Raw genomic sequence first — 19153 nt, forward strand, 5'->3', positions numbered from 1 at the left:
TGGCCTCTGATCCCCCTCGCAAGGCCATCCCCATTGATGGAGACCATACATGATTCTTGTCAGGGAGAACCTTGGCCATTAAGTTGGTAAGGGTAACTGAGCCTGGGCGATAGAATCCAGGACTCATGCAAAGCATGTCATTAACATGTAAATCAATTTTGCTGGCAAAATATTGCCAGTAAGATCAAGGGAGGCGAAAAACTGGGTGCAAACTTGACTTTTCACCTCCCACCCAATCTTACCACCTCGCCTCGCCAAACGTCAGGCAGGATGAGGTTATAAGATCGTGTCCACAGAAATCTTCTGGGAGAATTCTGCCCAATGTCTAGCGTTAGATGTGATTCCATGATTGGGCAACATCTATTGAACAATCCCGAGTGTGCTAAGGGTTATGCCAACAACCAATTTAAGATTGCAAGGCCCGCAATGTAGCTTACTTATGTTTGCTAAAAGCTAGAAGACAGCAGAGTTTGGGACAAACTTATGTTAATAAATGATAGAATGTGGGAGACTGGCCAGGAGTGTGTTGGAATAGTCGAGTCCAGAGATTGCGGAGGATGAATGATGGTTTCAGCAGCAATTGAGCTGGGACAAAGTCAAAAATGTTATGGAGGTGGAAATATGAATGAGTGCACAGGATTCGACAATATGTGCAGGAGGTTACTAACATGATAAAGTAAGAGTTCAGGGGCACTCCTGAGTTATTGGGAAAACAAACAGAAAAGAAACTAACAACTGTCACACACATGGAACGATGAGAAAGAAAACTAACCATTCAAGAACATAGCTTTCTTTGTTGGGAGGCCAACATATTTGTAACTTGTTTATAAATAGATGGTGCCAGATCATTAAAAGCTTTGAAGATATCTATGGAAAAGATAGAGGAGTGATCAAAGTGTTTAATAATAAAATTCTGGAGCTGGGCAATAGGGAAAAGGTCCATCAGGCCAGACCTTTCAAGAAGACACAAATTTCGAGAATGAATAGTATCTTGCATAACGTTAACAAATATGGATGCAGAAACATGAAGGGAACATTAGTAGAGGACAATATAATAGTTGAACGCGCTTCCTCCTCACTGTTTTATGACACTGGGGCATAAAACTGATTCAAGTTATTTTGAAAGTTACCTGTAAACATTGATACTTAAAAGCAGAATTATTCTAAAGACAGTAATCTGCTCAAGACAAACAAAACATGCTTGGATGATTAACGGGAGACTGCACTGCATTCAATGAAGCTTTTGTGTAACATACCTTTAATAGTTTTGAAGTTGGACTATGCTAAGCATCAAAAAGAGATACTGCTGCTGACTGAAATTTTCCAAAGCGTACAAACATTTTCCATGTTTATATGTTGCAACACCTGTATTGGAGATTATCTACACTTTTAAATCTTTTTTCTTAAAGAGTTGAGAACATTTGGAACATACAGGTTTACCATCAGACAAGAAACCTGGTCATTCCCTTTGTCAGTGATTTTAAAAGTTCTTAGCTCAATCCATTCCCCACCTCAACTTCCTTTGATGATATCAGTATTATATATTTGCAATGTGCATACTGAGATAAAGGAAGATTACAGAAACCCCAGACATAAGTGCAGCTTTTAAAAATTTAAGAAACTGGTTTTAATGTCATATCTGGAATATTATAACCTCCAAATGTTTTTCTTTACGAAGAACTGCAAACATTTGCAAACTCCAGTACAGGATGAGGTCAATCGGCTGCTGATGGAACTCCAACACGAGTTGAATCTCATCAGTGTGTGCGACATTCGTTCCTTTTTTTCATCTCCCCTTTTGAACAGAGGCACATTGTGCAGTACAGTTTGTGATGGTTAGCAAGTCTTTTGTTCCTTCTCATATGCGTCAAGAGATAATTTGCACATGGGGGGAATTACAGCTGAGTCCTATCCTTTTTTGTATTTGTTCAGGAAATGTGAACGTCATTGGCTGGGCCAGCATTTATTGCCCATGTCTAATTGCCCTTAAACCGAGTGGTTTCCTAGGCCATTTCAGAGGGCATTTAAGAGTCAACCACATTGCTGTGGATCTGGAGTCACATGTGGGTCAGACCAGGTAAGGGTGACAGACTTCCTTTCTTAAAGGACATTAGTGACCTAGATGGGGTTTTCTGACAATCGACAATGGTTATCATTAGATTATTAGATTTTTAATTCCAGACTTTTATTGAATTCAAATTCTACCATCTGCCGTGGTAGGATTCAAACCTGGCCATACCCACACCCCCTCACACTTCTTAGAAATCATAGAAACTCTAAAATGCAGAAGGAGGCCATTCAGCCTTAGTCTGCACTGACAACAATCCCACCTCGTCCTTATCCCCGTAACCCCAAATATTTACCCAGCTAATCCCTCTAACCTACGCATCCCAAGACACTAAGGGTTGATTTAGCATGGCCAATACAGCTAACCAGCATATCTTTGGACTGTGGGAGGAAACCGGAGCACCTGGAGGAACCCCACGCAGACATGGGGAGGACGTGTAACTCCACACAGACAGTGACCCAAGCCGGGAATCAAACTCAGGTCCCTGGAGCTGTGAGGCAGCAGTGCTAACTACTGTGCCACCTTGCTGCCCCCATGTCTGTATTGTTTGTAAGTGAGCCACGTGTAGTCCAAGTCCAAGGTTAACAAACCAGCTACTGAAGTGGTCATGGATAATAAGTGGATCATCATTGAGACATTTTTAGTAGGCATTCACATGAGATGCTGAGCGAGACAGACAAGTTCCATTCAAGCATAAAGTTGTGGACATTATGGGGCCCCCATTTAGGGCGATGTGGTATCTGCTTTGATTGGCAACAGTACTGGCCAATCCTCAGACAGGGAAGCAGTCAGAAGACCAATTGCCAAGTTCCAAGGGTATGGAACAAAAGAAGAGAAACACAGCGTCCAGGGTCGGCTCAGCAATGTCTAGATAGAGAGCCAGAAGAAATAAATGAAAGCTCTTCCCAGTTTGAAATGGGTCAGATTCAGAGAAAAGGTTCAGCAGAAAAAGTTGTTAGCCCGATAACAAAGTAATATGATGCATTTTACGACATTTTCTATATCACAAGGAGGGATTGTAAATTAAAACAATTTGACAATTTGTACTGAAATTTATCACACTGCAGTTCAATTAACAGAAAACTCTGGAGAAGTACATTGGAGGAAGATTATGGTACAAAGTTCATGTTGTATTCCCCCCAGGGTACACCATCATAAAACTAAACATTGAGCAAGAAAGGGATGCTCATCATAATCAGGGATACAGGATCCATTAATAGGGGAGTGCAGTTACAACAGTTCCAAAAGAATAGTGCATTGCCCCTCCCAACCCCCAGTAGTCCAGTGTGTTACATGCTGATACTAGAATAAAATATATTTTAGTTCATTTGCACATTGTTTCCCCTTGCATTATTGTGCCAAAAGACTCAGAAAAGAACAAGTCAGCAGCAGGAAGTGATGAAATTAATGTTTAATACCAGTCTCTGTTTCGTGACTTGGTTTGATAAGTGTTTCACTACTCACACCATCAAGCATCTAAAGTAATAGTTGTTCATTTTTTGTGCAGCACCACTCTGAACTGCATACCCCAGCAGTATTGTAACTATTTTATTTCAAAGCCAAAACTGCAACAGAGCATTAACAATAAGAAGTGAATGAGAAAATTCCTTTCTGGATTAAAGTAGAATGTGAAAGCTATGTCTAAATTAGGGACCTGGCTTTCTGTTGAGTGGTTTTATGTCCAATTGAAAAACACTTTCTTAGCTGTCAGCTGAGAAATTTCTTCATTGACCTCCTATCTCAACACTTGTCTCCCCTCTCTCCATTGCCTAGGTCAAAGGTGAACTCTGGTATTGATCCAGATGTGCATTTACACTGGACTGACTGAATATGATTGGAAAGGTGAGTCTTTTTGCCAGCAACATTGCATACTGTTATAATGGTTAAGACTACAGGTTTACCCTATTGACTGACCTTGTGAGTCACTTTTGATGCTACTGGTCTACCAGCAGCAGAACTCTGTACAGATGATAAACTGAAATAGTGCCAGCTGGAGAGCACTTGGTTCAAACCTAGGCAAAGATAAGCTGGTGAGGCCACCAGCTCGAATTTAATCCGTTTTGCATTGTGTTAGTAATAAGTAAGCCTGCACTTGTCATGAGCCCTTTCATTTTTTAAAAAAAACTCAACAAAAAATAATCAAAGGCAGTGGCCGTTCAGTGGTTCCAATGAATTGGCTGAAATGGCTTTCGCTCAAGCCAATGGAAGATGTAACATGCAGTTATTAGAGATGAGTTCGAACAATATTATTGTTCTGGAAGATTTTGATAATACAGTACAGTTACTGATTGGCCAAGGGGAGTAAATAGAGAAAAGGGAACAGAATTCCTAAAACGAGTTCAGGACTCCTTCCTCAGGCAGCACATGAGTAGGATACAAGACCAGAGACATTGGTGGATCTTACTAGTTGAAATAAATAACATTTGGGAGTGCTGAGTATAATGTAGTAGAGTTAAGCTCTAATTAGAAAGGGAAACTAGAACACCAGACTGGATTATGACCGCTTTAGAAAGCTTAGCAACCTAGATGAGGTGAGGTGGAAGCAAAATGGCACACAGGACAGCACAGCAACAGTGCTCACCTATTTCCCTTGTGCTCATTGACATGTAGTAGTTCCCTGTTAAGTAAAGCCTCAATCTTACAATTCTCATTCTTTTTGTCAAAATTCATCCGCCCTCTGTAATCTGCTCCAACGTTAAAGCACCCAGGATCTCTGCATTCCACCAATTCTGGCCTTTTGAATATCTCCAATTTTAATAGCTCCACCATGGTGGTTGTTCCTTCAGTTGACTAGGCCCTAAGCACGAGAATTCCCTCCTTCTGGGACTGCACAGCAGCACAGTGGTTAGCACTGCTGCTTCACAGCACCAGGGACCCGGGTTCGATTCCCAGGTTGGGTCACTGTCTGTGTGGAGTTTGCACACTCTCCCAGTGTCTGCGTGGGTTTCCTCCGGGTGCTCCGGTTTCCTCCCACATTCTGAAAGACATGCTGGTTAGGTACATTGACACGAACAGGCGCTGGACTGTGGCGACTAAGGGAATTTCATTGCAGTGTTAGCATAAGCCTTACTTGTGACTAATAAAATAAATCTGCCTGCCCCTTTACCTCTCTTTCTTCTTTGAGAAGCTGTTATGAATATGGCTCTTTGACCAAGTTTTTGGTCACCTGGCCTAATATTTCCTTATGTGACTCAGTGTCAAATATTGCTTGATAACACTTCAAAATGTCTTGTGATGATTTATTTTGTTAAAGGTGCTATAAAAATGCGCGTTTTTGAAAAAAAAGGAGAAAATTAAAAGTTGAGGCGGGGATACACAAGGTTAAAAAAGAGTACACGGGGCACATTGTGGTGGAGGATGCATTGGAGGAGGGATGGAGACTGTTGTAAGGCCAGTAAACCTGAAAAAAATGGTTCCCGAATGTCCTAAGAATTTAAATGCAGGGCTTCATCAACACTGGAATTGGAAGTAGGCAGACTTGAATTGGATTTAATTCCTGTTCCACATTTTTCCACTTTAACCACTTACTCAATCCCAACCTATTCATTTTTTGGAATTAAAATTCAGCTCAAAATATCTTACAAATATATTCATAAAGAAAAAATTCTTAAGTATGAGGTTGGATAAGTATGATGTGTGGATAGGGAATAGCTGCTATTCCTGAACCATAGTGCAAGTCATCAAGGTATTCTGTATTCCATCTCAAACAAAATTACCACTGAGACACAGATATGACTTCTTACCTCGATTATGTACAGCACCACATTTTTGTAAAAGCAGTAAAGGATGCACTTTGTCACTCGGATATAACTCCAGGCTCCGTGGACTAATAAAAGCTTTTCTAAATATGAAAACTCAAAGAAGAAAAAAGCCTTTATCAATACCACAAAGAATTTTTTAAACCACACTAAAGAGCAAATAATGCACAGGGTGATTAATTCACCTAAAATTGCTCAGATATTAAAAATATTGTAATGCTCAATGAAAATCACGTTTACAATATCAAAGATCAACATATCACAATTAATATATTTCCTCAGCGTTGTAAACCTGGAATTGTTCTACATCAACAAACTGGGGCTGGAATTTATGTCACCCACCTCCCCACAACCCAGCCAGCTAGGCGTATTTTCAGCAGGGGTTGCACACAAATTATGATGTGTGGGTAGGCCGTTGCTTTCCTGCTGACCCCTGATTGATCTCCATAATATGAGGTGGGGGGTAAGGAACTCACTAGCCTGTCTGCCCCAAGGCCTATCGAGGCCTTTGTGGACAATTAATGTCCACTTAAGGACATAAATCCACTTCCACTAACATAACATGCTGGGCAGTGAAAGGCAGGCCAGAGAGGGAAGGCAGTTTTTTCACCAAAGACGTTGAGAAGGCAGGAGGAATTGGGCGTGTGCCCTGTGTGTATCAGGGGCATCCTCTCAAGACTGTACTCCATCCCTTTGTGCCTTTCCCCCATGGCCACCTAGAACCTGCACCCCCCACCATTGGCGTCTGATTCCAAACCCCCCTTCCCCCACCCTTGGGTGCTCAATTATTCCTCCTCAGTCCCCCCCTCCCCCCCACTACCACCAAAAAGGCCCCACTTATCTCTATGTGGTGTCCAACACATTTCTTGGTGGACCGCCTTGTAGTCTCAGAAAGGGCCCACTACTCTCTTTTGACACTGCTGTGAATGGGAAAACTGATTGCCAATCTGTTTGGCCGCTAGTTCTCAAGGGCAGGACTTCCTTCCACTGAAGGATGGAAGCTCTACCTTCAACTCGTTTTTGTCACCCACATCACAGGGTGACGTTTTAGTTTTAAAAGGTTGGTCAACTTGTAACCAACTTTTCTTCCAGGGGGTGGGGGAGGGGAAGCAATTATCCCCCTTGGAAAATTCAGCCCCTGAAATCATTCTGATATAGTGGAATTTAGACTATAACATGATATTTTCAGCCCACCTCCTTTTTACCTGTGGCTTTTGGCTGACTTATTGCCATTGGGACTCCATTCACTACCTTTCCAGCTCTGGTAAATGTTTACTGAGCTGCATTGTTCTCTCTCATTCATTCTTACTCTTCAGTAGCAGAAAGGAATATTAACTCAGCTTCCATATATCAGGCAAAAAGTTATTTAAAGCTTGGTACTAAATTATTGGTACTCTTATTTTCTTCACCATGTAATTAAATGCCCATTGTTTATTTCAAAACTACCCACAAACACTATGTAGATTCTGTAGTGTGTCACTGCACGGTGCATGATCTAGAATGTTCCATGAACAAAACATGTGATGAATAACCACCTTGACAAAAATTGGTGAGTAACACTCTTGGAGAGGTGAGAGGGTGGTAAAAGGAGTGGAGAATTAAGTGGCATCACCGTGAGGATATTTCTAGCTATCAGAGATGGCACTGAGTTAACACGTCACCAAGTCTGTAATCTGATACTTGGTGTTTGCTGGATGATTCAAAGATTCCAGGAAGTTGCTGAGGTTTACTAGGCCCACAAGTCAGATTGATAAGAGTTTATCCTATAAGTAGGGTGGTCCTGGCTGGACTATCAGTGAAGAATGACAAGAAAAGCTCTCAAAAATATGTCACAATATATCACAATCTCTTTAATAATGATGTCCCAACAATTCTAATAAAGGTTTTATAAAAATACTATTTTGATTTTGGTTTGCTTATACTGTCAGTCAAGCACTTTTGCACCCTGCCCTCTCTCCTCCTTGACAGCAGAACTTGTAATAGCCACAACTTCAAATAAACCATTTGCTTATGTGACCATGTTAACTTCCATAGTTTACAAATTGGGAAGGAAATTTACCAAATTTAGTACAGCAGCAAAACACTGACTGCATTTGTGCAAGAGATCACATTTTACAAAAAATGAAGGACATTTTTGATTATGGTTAAAAAGACAAAATATTTAAAGCCTCTAACCTGTGCTATGGAGTAATCAGAGGAGTTTGTGGCTTGCAGGCCTTCATTGCCACTAATCCCCACACCAACATGTGCAGTCTGAATCATCCCCACATCATTTGCTCCATCTCCGATGGCCAAGGTGATAGCATTAACATGGTTTTTCACCATGTCTACTATTTCTGATTTTTGGAGAGGAGAAACTCTGAAATGAAATAATATGTAAATCACTATATCATCTTTAGATCCACAAGTTTTTCTGCATGTGGAAAAGACTCCCATTTCATGTAACAAATACTAATATGCGGCAGCATTTTAATCAGCTGATCAATGATATGGTAACCAATCTGGTTAAGGTGACTAGTAATATTCATAAAAGATTGAGCATCAAGTATTTTGCAGTTCAAAAGGGCACAACCCCAAAAGGGGAGGAAAGAACAAATTTTGACACAATTCCAATTTGCAATGTCTTTGCACATATCATCATGGTTGGCTTTGGAGGTAAGCAAGTTAGAGGCCTACTCATGTGACGCTTTATATGTGCAGGAACGGGGATAGGATAGAGTGAGGAGGAAAAGAAGAGGTGGTAACAGTGGAAACATAAATATAAATTAAATCAAGATTCCTTTACTTTTAGCCTTAAACTAAAAGCTGATCTGCTATAAAACTAGGAAATACAGTGATACTAAAGAGAACAGTTGACCCATATAGCCTGAAACAACAATGATTAATGTTATTCATAAAATGATATGAAGGCTGAAGCCAGCACGCCAGAGCAAAAGTTTCCAAACTGCTTTAGCCAATAATGCCTAGTGGACAATTTAACTTGGCTTCTTTCTGAGCTTCCCAGTATCATAGATGCCAATCTTCAGCCATTTGGATTCACTCTTTGTAAGACGTTTGAACACACAGGATACAACAAAGGCTATGGAGCCCCAACAACACTTTGGCAGTAGTGCTGAAAATGTGCTGCAGAATTAGCCTTGCCCCTAGCCAAGCTGTTCCAGTACAGCTACAAGAATGTAATCTATGTAACAATGTAGAAAAATGCCCAGGTATGTCCAGTCCGTAAAAAGCAGGACAAATCCAATTCTGCAATTAATGTTGGTCTACTCTCAATCATCAGCAAAGTGATTGGAGCTGGTGCTGACAGTTCTATCAAGGAGCATTTACTCGCCATTGCGCAGTTTGGAATCTGCCATGGCAACTTGGCTCCGGACATCTTTATGGCCTTAATCCAAATACAGACAAAAGAGGTGAACTCCGAAGATGGGGTGAAACTGACTGCCCTTGGCATCAAGGCAGCATTTCATTAAGTGTGGCATCATGGAGCCCTGGCAAAATTGAAGTCAACGAGAATCAGGGACAACTCTCCATTGTCTGGAGTCAGATCTAGCCCAGAGGAAGATGTCTGTGCTTGCTGTTGACTAATCATCTCAGCTCCTGGACATCACTGCAGGAATTCCTCAGGGTGATGCCTGGCCCAACCATCCTTAGCTGCCTCATCAATGACCTTCCCTCCAAAATCAGGCAAGAAGTGGAGATGTTCGCTGATGAATGCGCACTGTTCAGACCTATTCGTAACTCTTCAGACAATGTAACATAATATAATCCAGGAACTCCCTCCCTAATTGCACTGTGGATATACCTATGCTACACGGACTGCAGCAGTTCAAGACGCTGGCACTACCATCTTCTCAAGGGCAATTAGGGATGGGTAATAAACACTGGCCTTGCCAGGTGATGCCCCTGGCCTGAGTGAATAAAAAATATGAACCAACAGATGTGGTACTGAATGCTTAGAAATTAAAACAATAGCTAGCTCAGTTCTCATAAATGGCCCATGTTGGCGAGAAATCCAAATGTCACCCATCAGTTAGTCCTTGGCCTTGTAACTGATAATATCTTTTGAAGATTATGGAAATGCCAGAGTTTCATGAACTGCATTCCCAAGGCCTCAGTACCAGGTCTCCAATCGTGATCCTGTAAACACAGTGCAGGACAATACAAAGAAAACATCAAACACTATGTGTAAATGATTCACGCAAGGAGCATTCTTATCTCAATTGTACACATCTTCACAGTTTTTGATGGCTCTATATCAGCCTGGCTCAGTTGACAGAAATCTCATGTCTGAGTAACAAGGTTTCAGGTAGAATTCCCACTTCAGGCTTGAGCACAAAGGTCCCTGCTGACACTCCAGAGCAGTACAGAGGGAGTATTGCACTATCAGAGGTGACAGATGAGACGTTAAACTAAGACCCCATCTGCATACTTCGGTAGACTATTTCAAGGAAGAGCAGGGGAGTTAATATTTACCGCTCGTCAACATCAAGATTATCTGGTCATTCATTAAATTACCACATTGTTGTTTGTGGGAGTCTGCTGTGCTGAACGTGGCTGCCACATTTCTACATTACAATCAAACTTCAAACGTACTTCACCGTCTCAAAGTGCTTTACAGCTGTTCAATGGTTATGAAAGCACTATATAAATGCAAGTCTGTTTTCTCTACAATTTCCAGATAAAACTACATTTTGACTACTCAGTTTAATTATTGAATTGACAGTAAACACTTTCAAGATATGTTTCACAATTCATTTGACGACTGTTTTGACATTCTTCCAGAACATCTCGCCAACAAGGCCAAGTTCCGGTCCTCTTCTCAATCATGGTAAAACGCACTCTGGCCCACTTGTGCCTGCCAGTGTGAAAGAACTGCTGTTTAAATCCCAGTGTAATTATATAACAGACCATGTCTACTGCCTGTGTATTTATATGGGAATTTTTAAACGTGTCTAATGCTTGGATGTTCAAAGGCCATTTGACTCTACCAGACACCAAGTATCTGGTATCAGTCTATCCCCAAAGTGGAAATCTGGACAAGCCACATGTCCAATCAGTGACAAATGCTGCATGTCTAAGGCTTTGTTCTGCGTATCCTTCGGAATAGATCATCTGACACACAAGCAAGCCTTTATTATATGATCCAGTTTTTCAAGTTCATAATACTGAAGACGACAATAATGTTAATAGAAGCTTGCATACCGTGTTTGTCAAATATTTTAATTATTATTGCTATTAACTTGGAAAATAGCAACATTCCATTACATCCTTTTAACTCTAAAAATCAAAGAAATTACATCCACAAAGCAGCAACTCCCGTTAATGTCAGTTTTACAGGTTTTGCTAAAAATATTTCACACTGTTATCGGAATGGATTTAGCACAAATTGCTTGATTAAGTTTCTATCTTATTGTGGGTCACTAACATGCTCAAATTGTTCTAATTCTAATTATTGTATACACTTGACTATGCAAAAATGGTCTTTCCTGTCATCGGAGCAGCCCCCCCAAGTAAACTATCACTTAAATAATGAAATAAACTCCACAATGAGGAATTTACAATACTGTATGGCTGTGGTTTAATTCTAAGGCTGTAATCAAATCAAATTCAAGCTGTCTGGGTTGCAAGAACAAATATTGTATAACTGTTCAAAGCTCAGGATCAAATAACAGCCTTAAATTTCTTAACATCTCGTATTTATTTCTGTAATCAACTGAATTTATTTTACTGTTAATAAGAATAGCATTAACCCTGACAATTTGTTTTATGTTGCAATGTTTCCATCAAGGTAATGATAAGTAATGAAAGAACAATGTCTGAATTTCCCAATGTAGGGAAGCAGAGGTTCATTCTGACATTGTACAGGTACAATGGACTTGATTTTACTGGCACGGCCACCCAAGGCTTGTAAGATCACTCCCACGGGGAATGCCGTTCTGTGAGCCTCGCCTGCCCCAATTTGGGAGCGGCCGCGCAGTAAAATCAGGGCCAAGGTCTCAAGTTTGGCTATCTGAAAACTTGTGATGTCTGAAAATCAGACTTTTTTTAAGCTATCACTTGACTTTCGCCTCCTCACCTGTCACTCCTGCCAGTACTGTCATGAACAGATGTATCTGCAACAGGTAGGTTGATGAAGACAAGATCAAGTAGACTTCCTCCTCCTATCATCTGTTTGATAGACATATCATAGAAATCATAGAAACCCTACAGTACAGAAAGAGGCCATTCGGCCCATCGAGCCTGCACCGACCACAATCCCACCCAGACCCTACTCCCATATCCCTACATATTTTACCCACTAATCCCTCTAATCTACGCATCTCAGGACACGAAGGGGCAATTTTAACATGGCCAATCAACCTAACCCACACATCTTTGGACTGTGGGAGGAAACCGGAGCACCCGGAGGAAACCCACGCAGACACGAGGAGAATGTGCAAACTCCACACAGACAGTGACCCAAGCCGGGAATCGAACCCAGGTCCCTGGAGCTGTGAAGCAGCAGTGCTAACCACTGTGCTACCGTGCCGCCCTTCAGGACATATTCTTCAGGACTTGACCAGGTTGCTAAGTAGTGATGCCACCAACCTACTCATGGTGATGGATGCTGAAGTCCCCCACCCAGTGTACATTCTGTGCCCTTGACTATGTACCCTCATTGCTTCTTCCAAGTGGTTTTCAACATGGAGGAGTACCGATTTATCAGCTGAGGGAGGGCAGTCAGTGACAATTAGCAGGAGGTTTCCATGCCCGTGAGATTTTATGGGGATCAGAATCAATGCTGAGGATTCTAACTGCCACTCCCTTCTGACTGGTGAGTCTGTCCTGCCAGTGGAACAGGACATATTCAGGATTGATGCAGGAATCTGGGGCATTAGCTGTAAGGCAGGGAGATAACTTTGTCAGGCTGTTGCTTGACTACTCTGTAGGATAGCCCTTTCCTATGTTGGCACAAGTCCCCACATGTTGGTGAGGATTTTGCAGGGTCGACTTGGCAGAAGGTGCCTTTGTTGTTTCCGGTACCTCGGTCAATGCTAGATGTTGTGTCCAGTTTTATTCTTATTGAACTTTTCTGTAACAATTTAATACAACTGAATTTCTAGGCTTTCTAGATCATTTCAGAGTCAACCACATTGCGGTGAATCAGAAGACATGTGTAGGCCAGACCCAGTAAGAGTGGCAGATTTCCCTTGAGACATTAGTTAAGGGCAGGAGTGGCCTCAGTTGTGAAGGCCTGGGTCAACCAGCACTCTGAGATAAAGAATGGTCATTTGGGTAAACTGCTGATGCCTCAAAATGCAAAGAATGAAGAAAGTGAAAATAATCAATTTCTAAATTTAGCAATGGATCAAATTGTCTCAATAAATATTTTTCAAAAAAGTTTTATTCTATGTTGGAATTCATCACAGTAATTTAAAACCATCATGAATTATTCTGGGTTAGTCAAGGGATATAGCACATTCTTCATGCTGGCTGATAAAAAACAATTATACAAGTTCTATGTAAATCCATTCTATATCAGCTGTTTTCACCTAAAAACAAAGGTTGAAAAGCCTCTGAATAGTATAATAACCTCTAGCAAATTTATCCTGTACATCAAAACATGTTTAGATGAAGAAATGACTCATTGTTACTAATTATATGACATCTAGAGATTATCAGCGGGATTTTCCAGCTGCACTCACCCTGAAACCGAAAAATTCCACCTGAGGTCAATGGACCTTTCCATTGTCCACCCCTTGCCCGCTAAGATTCCCATGGCGGGCGGAACGGGAAAATTCGCCCCAATATTTCATAAATTTTTTTCAACCTCTATCTTTGGAAGATGAACAGTTGCTGCAGAATGAATTAGTTTCTCTTCAAAGTTGTGTGTATTCCATTGGGCTGACTGCAAGGTCTATGGTTCAACGGTTTAGCAACATGTCCTAGAATTCAGAAGATGCTTTGTTCTGATATCATACACAACTGAGCCCAATAATAGAAGATATGGGTACTAGTTTCCTGTGCATTCTTTACTGGTACTTGGTCATTTCTACACTGCCCCTGCCACTTCATTTTTTTTTTAAGTGACCTGTTCATCTGGTATAGTTCTATACTCAGGAATGCTCTCCTCAACCATCGCTCTGCTAACCATTTATCTCCCCAACAAAAGACTCACCAAGCATTATCTCCTGATTTGGTCTTGAAGTTATAGACATACGTCTAAACATATGGATAGGAACATAGGAAATTGGAGCAGGAGTAGGTCATTCGACCCATCGAGCCTGCTCCACCATTCAAACAGATCATGGCTGATCATCAACCTCTTTTGCCATTTTCCCGTTTCTGGGTCTGGCCTACAATATCTCCATGTCCCTTGATGTCATTAGTATCCAGAAATTTTATTGACTTCTGTCCTGAACATAATCAAATGATTGAGCTTCTGCAGCCTTCTGGGGTACAGCATTCCAAAGATTCACCCGAGTGAAGAAATTCTTCCTCACAGTCTTAAATGGCCTGCCCCTCATTCAGAGACTCTGTCCCCTGCTTTCAGACTCACCAGCCATGGGAAACATCCTATCCACATCAATCCAGTCATGATTGGTAAGCGCGGAATAAGTTTCAATAAGATCATCTCTCATTCTTCGAAACATTAGAGAATACTGGCCCAATTTCCCCTCATAAGACAATTTTGCCATCTCAGGAATTAGTCTGGTGAACTTCTATTGTACTCTGTTATTGGATCGTAATCCAGAGACCCAGGGTACTGCTCCAGGTGCCTGGGTTTGAATCTAACTAGGGCAAATAGTGAAATTTGAATTCAATAAAAATCTGCAATTAAAAGTCGAAGACCATGAAACCATTGTCAACTGTTATAGAAACCCATGTGGTTCACTAATAACCTTTAGGGAAGGAAATATGCCATTGTTATCTTGTCTGGCCTGTGTGACTAGATCCACAGCAAATGACCTCTGACATAGCCTAGCCCTAGCAAGCCTCTCAGTTCAAGGGCAAATTAAAGACGTACAAGAATCAGCGACATCCACATCCCACGAATGAATAGAAGAAAAAACTCCTTCCTTAAATAAGGAGACCAAAATTGTACACAATTGGCATTTTTTTATAAAACTCTAGATTTGCTAATTAGGAAACAGTGCGATTTACAGACCAGGAATTTTAATACAGTGATCAACACTTGAAAATGTTAGCAGTTAAATTGACTTTCTTTTATCTCACAGCAAAGATCCCAACAATTCACCTCACCAAATCAAAAAACCCCAATAGCCTACAAGCGAGGAATACTGATGGCCAGAAGTTAAAAATGTAAATAATTAACTACAGGATAGCTTTAGAGAGTAGGATAAAGAGCAGGATTCAAATACAAATAATAAATTGGAGTGAACAAATAGAAATAATTCTATAAACCATAACTTCAAAAGAAATTTAATTAGATTAAACGTATAAACAGATCTGGCAAGATCAGAGTTGGGAGCGATGTGTGCATCATGCATGATAATGTTGACCTGCCCAGACTTGGATATCATGCATGGCCAATATATATATGCGTGAAGTTTACAATGATTGCACTCTTTGAGCAGAAAGCTGCACAGCTTGAAAATCAGCCAGACACACTGTGCAACATTCAGGAAGGAGAAAGTTTTCTGGAGCAAATGTCAAAGAAGATGGTAATGTCGCAGGTTGTGAAGAGGGAGATTTGGAGACCACCTGACAACAGGGCAGGAAACAACAGATCAGGTTACAATAGGATCAATCTATGGATATGATTTTATCTACTTATTTTGGAACCAGTAACGTGGACAAAAAAGTGCTCCAGAGAAGGGTAAGCATAAGTGAGTACAAGGCAAGTGGCTATCATTGGGAAAACAATATGGTTGTAAGAATAGGTAAGTGGCAATTGTTGGAAATTCTGGTGTCGGGAGTAGTTACTTTGTAGCTGTGATCCAGATTTCAGAATGGTTTTTGCCAGGTGCCAGGGTTCAGGAAATCAGTAATTATAAAAGATAAAGGTTGGTGAACAATCAAGGAAATATATTTTGGAGCACAATTTCCAGGATAATAACCTCTGGATTACACTGCACCATTTAAGGAGAGATAAAATAGAAATGTCAAATGCTTGGCTGGTAAGGTGTGGCAGGGATAGTTTCAGATTCCTGGAGCACCAGGACCACTTTTGGAGTCAGGGAAAGACGTATAGACAAGTTGCTTTTCATCTAGTCAGGCAGGCACTCACATGTGTGTGGAAAGAGTACAGAGTGCCGAGGAGAAAGATTTAAACTAGTCAGGAGGGTAGATGGGGAAAATCCACACAGTAGATTAAAAAGTGCATAAAAGGTCAGCAGGGTATAAAGAAAGGGTGGAAACAATTATCCAGAAAGAGTTTTGTACATGAATGAATGTAGCATAAGGAACAAAATAACTGAGTTAGAAACCGAAATTCAGCACAAAGGATATGATGCAGTAGTCCTTACAGAGAGATTTGGCTACAGTCCAGGCATGATCAAGAGATAAATCTACCAAGCAACAGAAAGGACAGGATAATTGGGAAAGTACAAGTAGCAGTTTGATGAAAAGGGACAATTACAGCAGTAAAAAGAAGGGATTTCAGTCAGGAAGATCAGGCAGTGGAAACACTGTGGGTAGAACTGAAGGAAAGCAAAGAACGCAAGACTCTTGAAGTTATCTTCAGAGTTCCTAACAGTAGTGATGTGTTCAGCAGGGAGTGTATAAATACAAGATTAGGGAAACATGTAGCAAAAACAATGTAATAATAATGGGACGTTGAAATTTTCAGATATGCTGAAAGGAGCAGAACAGCTTCAGTAGTAAAACTTGTAGAATTTGTTTGGGATATTTTTCTAGAACAGTGTTTTAAAACCAACAAACATGCTCTATTTAATGATGAGTAACAAAATACAATTATGCAATGGAAATAGAACATTTTGCAAATACTGACCATATGACCGAATCTGATATATAGCTTTGAGACAGAAAAGGGAGAGTCCCAATTTTCATTACGCAGTTGTTGAAGAACTCTGACTCATGACTGTGATATGTTAAAAGCAAATCCAATCAATATATAAATGTGAAATGGGGCAACTATCAGGACCATCGCAAACTTGTGCATTTGCGAACTTGGAATGTGTCCAAAGTAGCAAAATTGAAAATATGTCTCAATGGAAGGGAGATGAGTGGGGAGACTGGGTGGGCTGGACTAAAATTTGTTCAGTTAAGATGGAGAAGCACAATCCATTTCAACAATTAGTTTTGCAAGAGGTCTTGTCTGGCGCGGGGAAGGTGAAAAGCTATAATTTCACTAAGTGTAGAATGAGAGGTTGTTGCAATTGAGCTCAGTAAGGGAACTGCAGGTAACCTAGCACAATGCTGAAGAGTGGATGAAAATAGTTAATTAACAAGCCAACTGATAGCACTGTGTTAGGGTGCACTATCATTACAATCATGAAACTACTTTGGGCTCCTTATGTCTTATGGATAATTTCAAAACCATGAAAATTGATTTCCATCTTTGTGGCTTCATTCTTATAACATGACATTAGGTTTTTGGATGAAATATTTCAAACAGCTGTTATCTGCATTATCAATTCTGTCTTTCCAATTGATATCAGCACAAGTGGGAAATTGAAGCCAGGACTTAGTGACTCAGTTACACACCATCAAGTCATTCTATTGCATGGTTCAGTACAAACACTTCACATAATTTCAGTGGACAATTTTCTTCCAACACTTTTCCTTAACTTTTATATTCCACAAATGTCTCAGAATATACTCAGTAAATAAATACCTACAAACAGAATTTAACAAATCTGTTTGAATATTCAGTCAACGTTCTATGGCACATTACAAAATACCATCAGTCTAACTGATTTATGTACTTCTGGATTCCAAAATTACACATTATTCAGCAGCTCCATGAACCTATCAATACTGTAAAAATGAACACTTAAATGTATTGTGGATTTAAGTCAGTCTTGACTTGCGGATTTCAGGGTGCGATGGCCCAAAGCTGCTGGCCTCATTTTATTCTCAGTACTTTATTATGCAACTCTTCCCATGTCCTGAATTTTTCTCAAGCTTTCAGTCAACTAAAAATCTTGTAATTATGGTCACTCTTACAAAAGAAATATTGTTGTTTTCTGCAAGATCCATGTGAAATAGGGAACTCAAAAATAATTGAGGCCTGAAAGAACACAACTCGAGAAACAAGCTTTTGTACTGGTTTACACCAATAGGGTATACTTAGAATCACAAGATGCACGAGGCAGCCATTCAGTCCATCGTATCTGCACCGGCTCTCGAAATGAGCAATTTAGTTAGTGACATTCTTCAGCTTTCTCCCCATAACCCTGCACATTCTTTCTTAACAGATAGAAGTCGAATTGCCTTTTGAATATTTGGATTGAACCTGCCTCCACAAACACTTGTATGCAGTACATTCCAGACATTAACCTCTCACTGCATGAAAAAGCTTTTCCTCATGTCGCTTTTGCTTCTTTTATCAATTACATGAAATGTATCCTCTTATTCTCGATCCTTTCACGTGTGGGAACATTTCACTCTATCTACTCTGTTCAGTCCCCTCATGGTTTTGAATACCTCTATCAAATCTCCTCTCAGACTTCTTTTCTCTAAGCAAGAGATCTAATTTCTCCAGTCTATCTTCATAACTGAAGTTCCTCATCACTGGAACTATCCTTGTGAATCTCTTCTGCACTTTCTCCAAAGCTTTAATATCCCTCTTAAAGTGCAGCATCCAGAACTGGACATAATACTCCAGCTAAGGCTGAACTAGAGTCTCATACAAGTTCAACATAATCTCTTTGATCAAGTGTTAGTAGAAGACCGCCTTTTGGCTAAGATCAAGTGTAGTATCGACATGCTGTACTTGATTGAAGTCATTAGGTTACATTTTAGCTTCATTTGAAGCAATTTTTAAAAGCGGCATCTTGGCCTTTTGGCTAAGGTGCAAATAAGATCAAGCCTTGGAGGAGGTGCAATGCCTACTCCAATCAGCTTGGATCATGTAGATCGAGCCCAAGACAGGAGGTGAGAGCCCTGTCTTGTCAGCTTGGATCGGGAATGTCTCACTTGTTGAGACTCTGAATTGGACTTGATTGGATTGAATTGGATTTTAAAAAAGTGTTAGTAGAAGACCATTTAGGGGAGCAGTCATAGAACATAGAACATTACAGCGCAGTACAGGCCCTTCGGCCCTCGATGTTGCGCTGACCAGTGAAACCAATCTAAAGTCCATCTAACCTATACTATTCCAATATCATCCATATGTTTATCCAATGACCATTTAAATGCC

General features: G+C 40.5%; 1 protein-coding gene across 1 annotated transcript in view; it reads right to left on the reverse strand.

Annotated features, from left to right (window-relative positions):
* Positions 1–19153, reverse strand: part of atp8a2 (ATPase phospholipid transporting 8A2) — a 329927-nt gene that overhangs the window by 111487 nt on the left and 199287 nt on the right. The window contains exons 20-21 of the mRNA XM_078221449.1: positions 8002–8185; positions 5812–5922 (exon numbers count right to left, since the gene is read on the reverse strand). Coding sequence (XP_078077575.1) covers positions 5812–5922; positions 8002–8185 — 295 coding nt within the window. The remainder of the gene's footprint in view (positions 1–5811; positions 5923–8001; positions 8186–19153) is intronic.

Source organism: Mustelus asterias, chromosome 10 (assembly GCF_964213995.1).
Source record: "Mustelus asterias chromosome 10, sMusAst1.hap1.1, whole genome shotgun sequence".
Classification (NCBI taxonomy): Eukaryota; Metazoa; Chordata; class Chondrichthyes; order Carcharhiniformes; family Triakidae; genus Mustelus; species Mustelus asterias.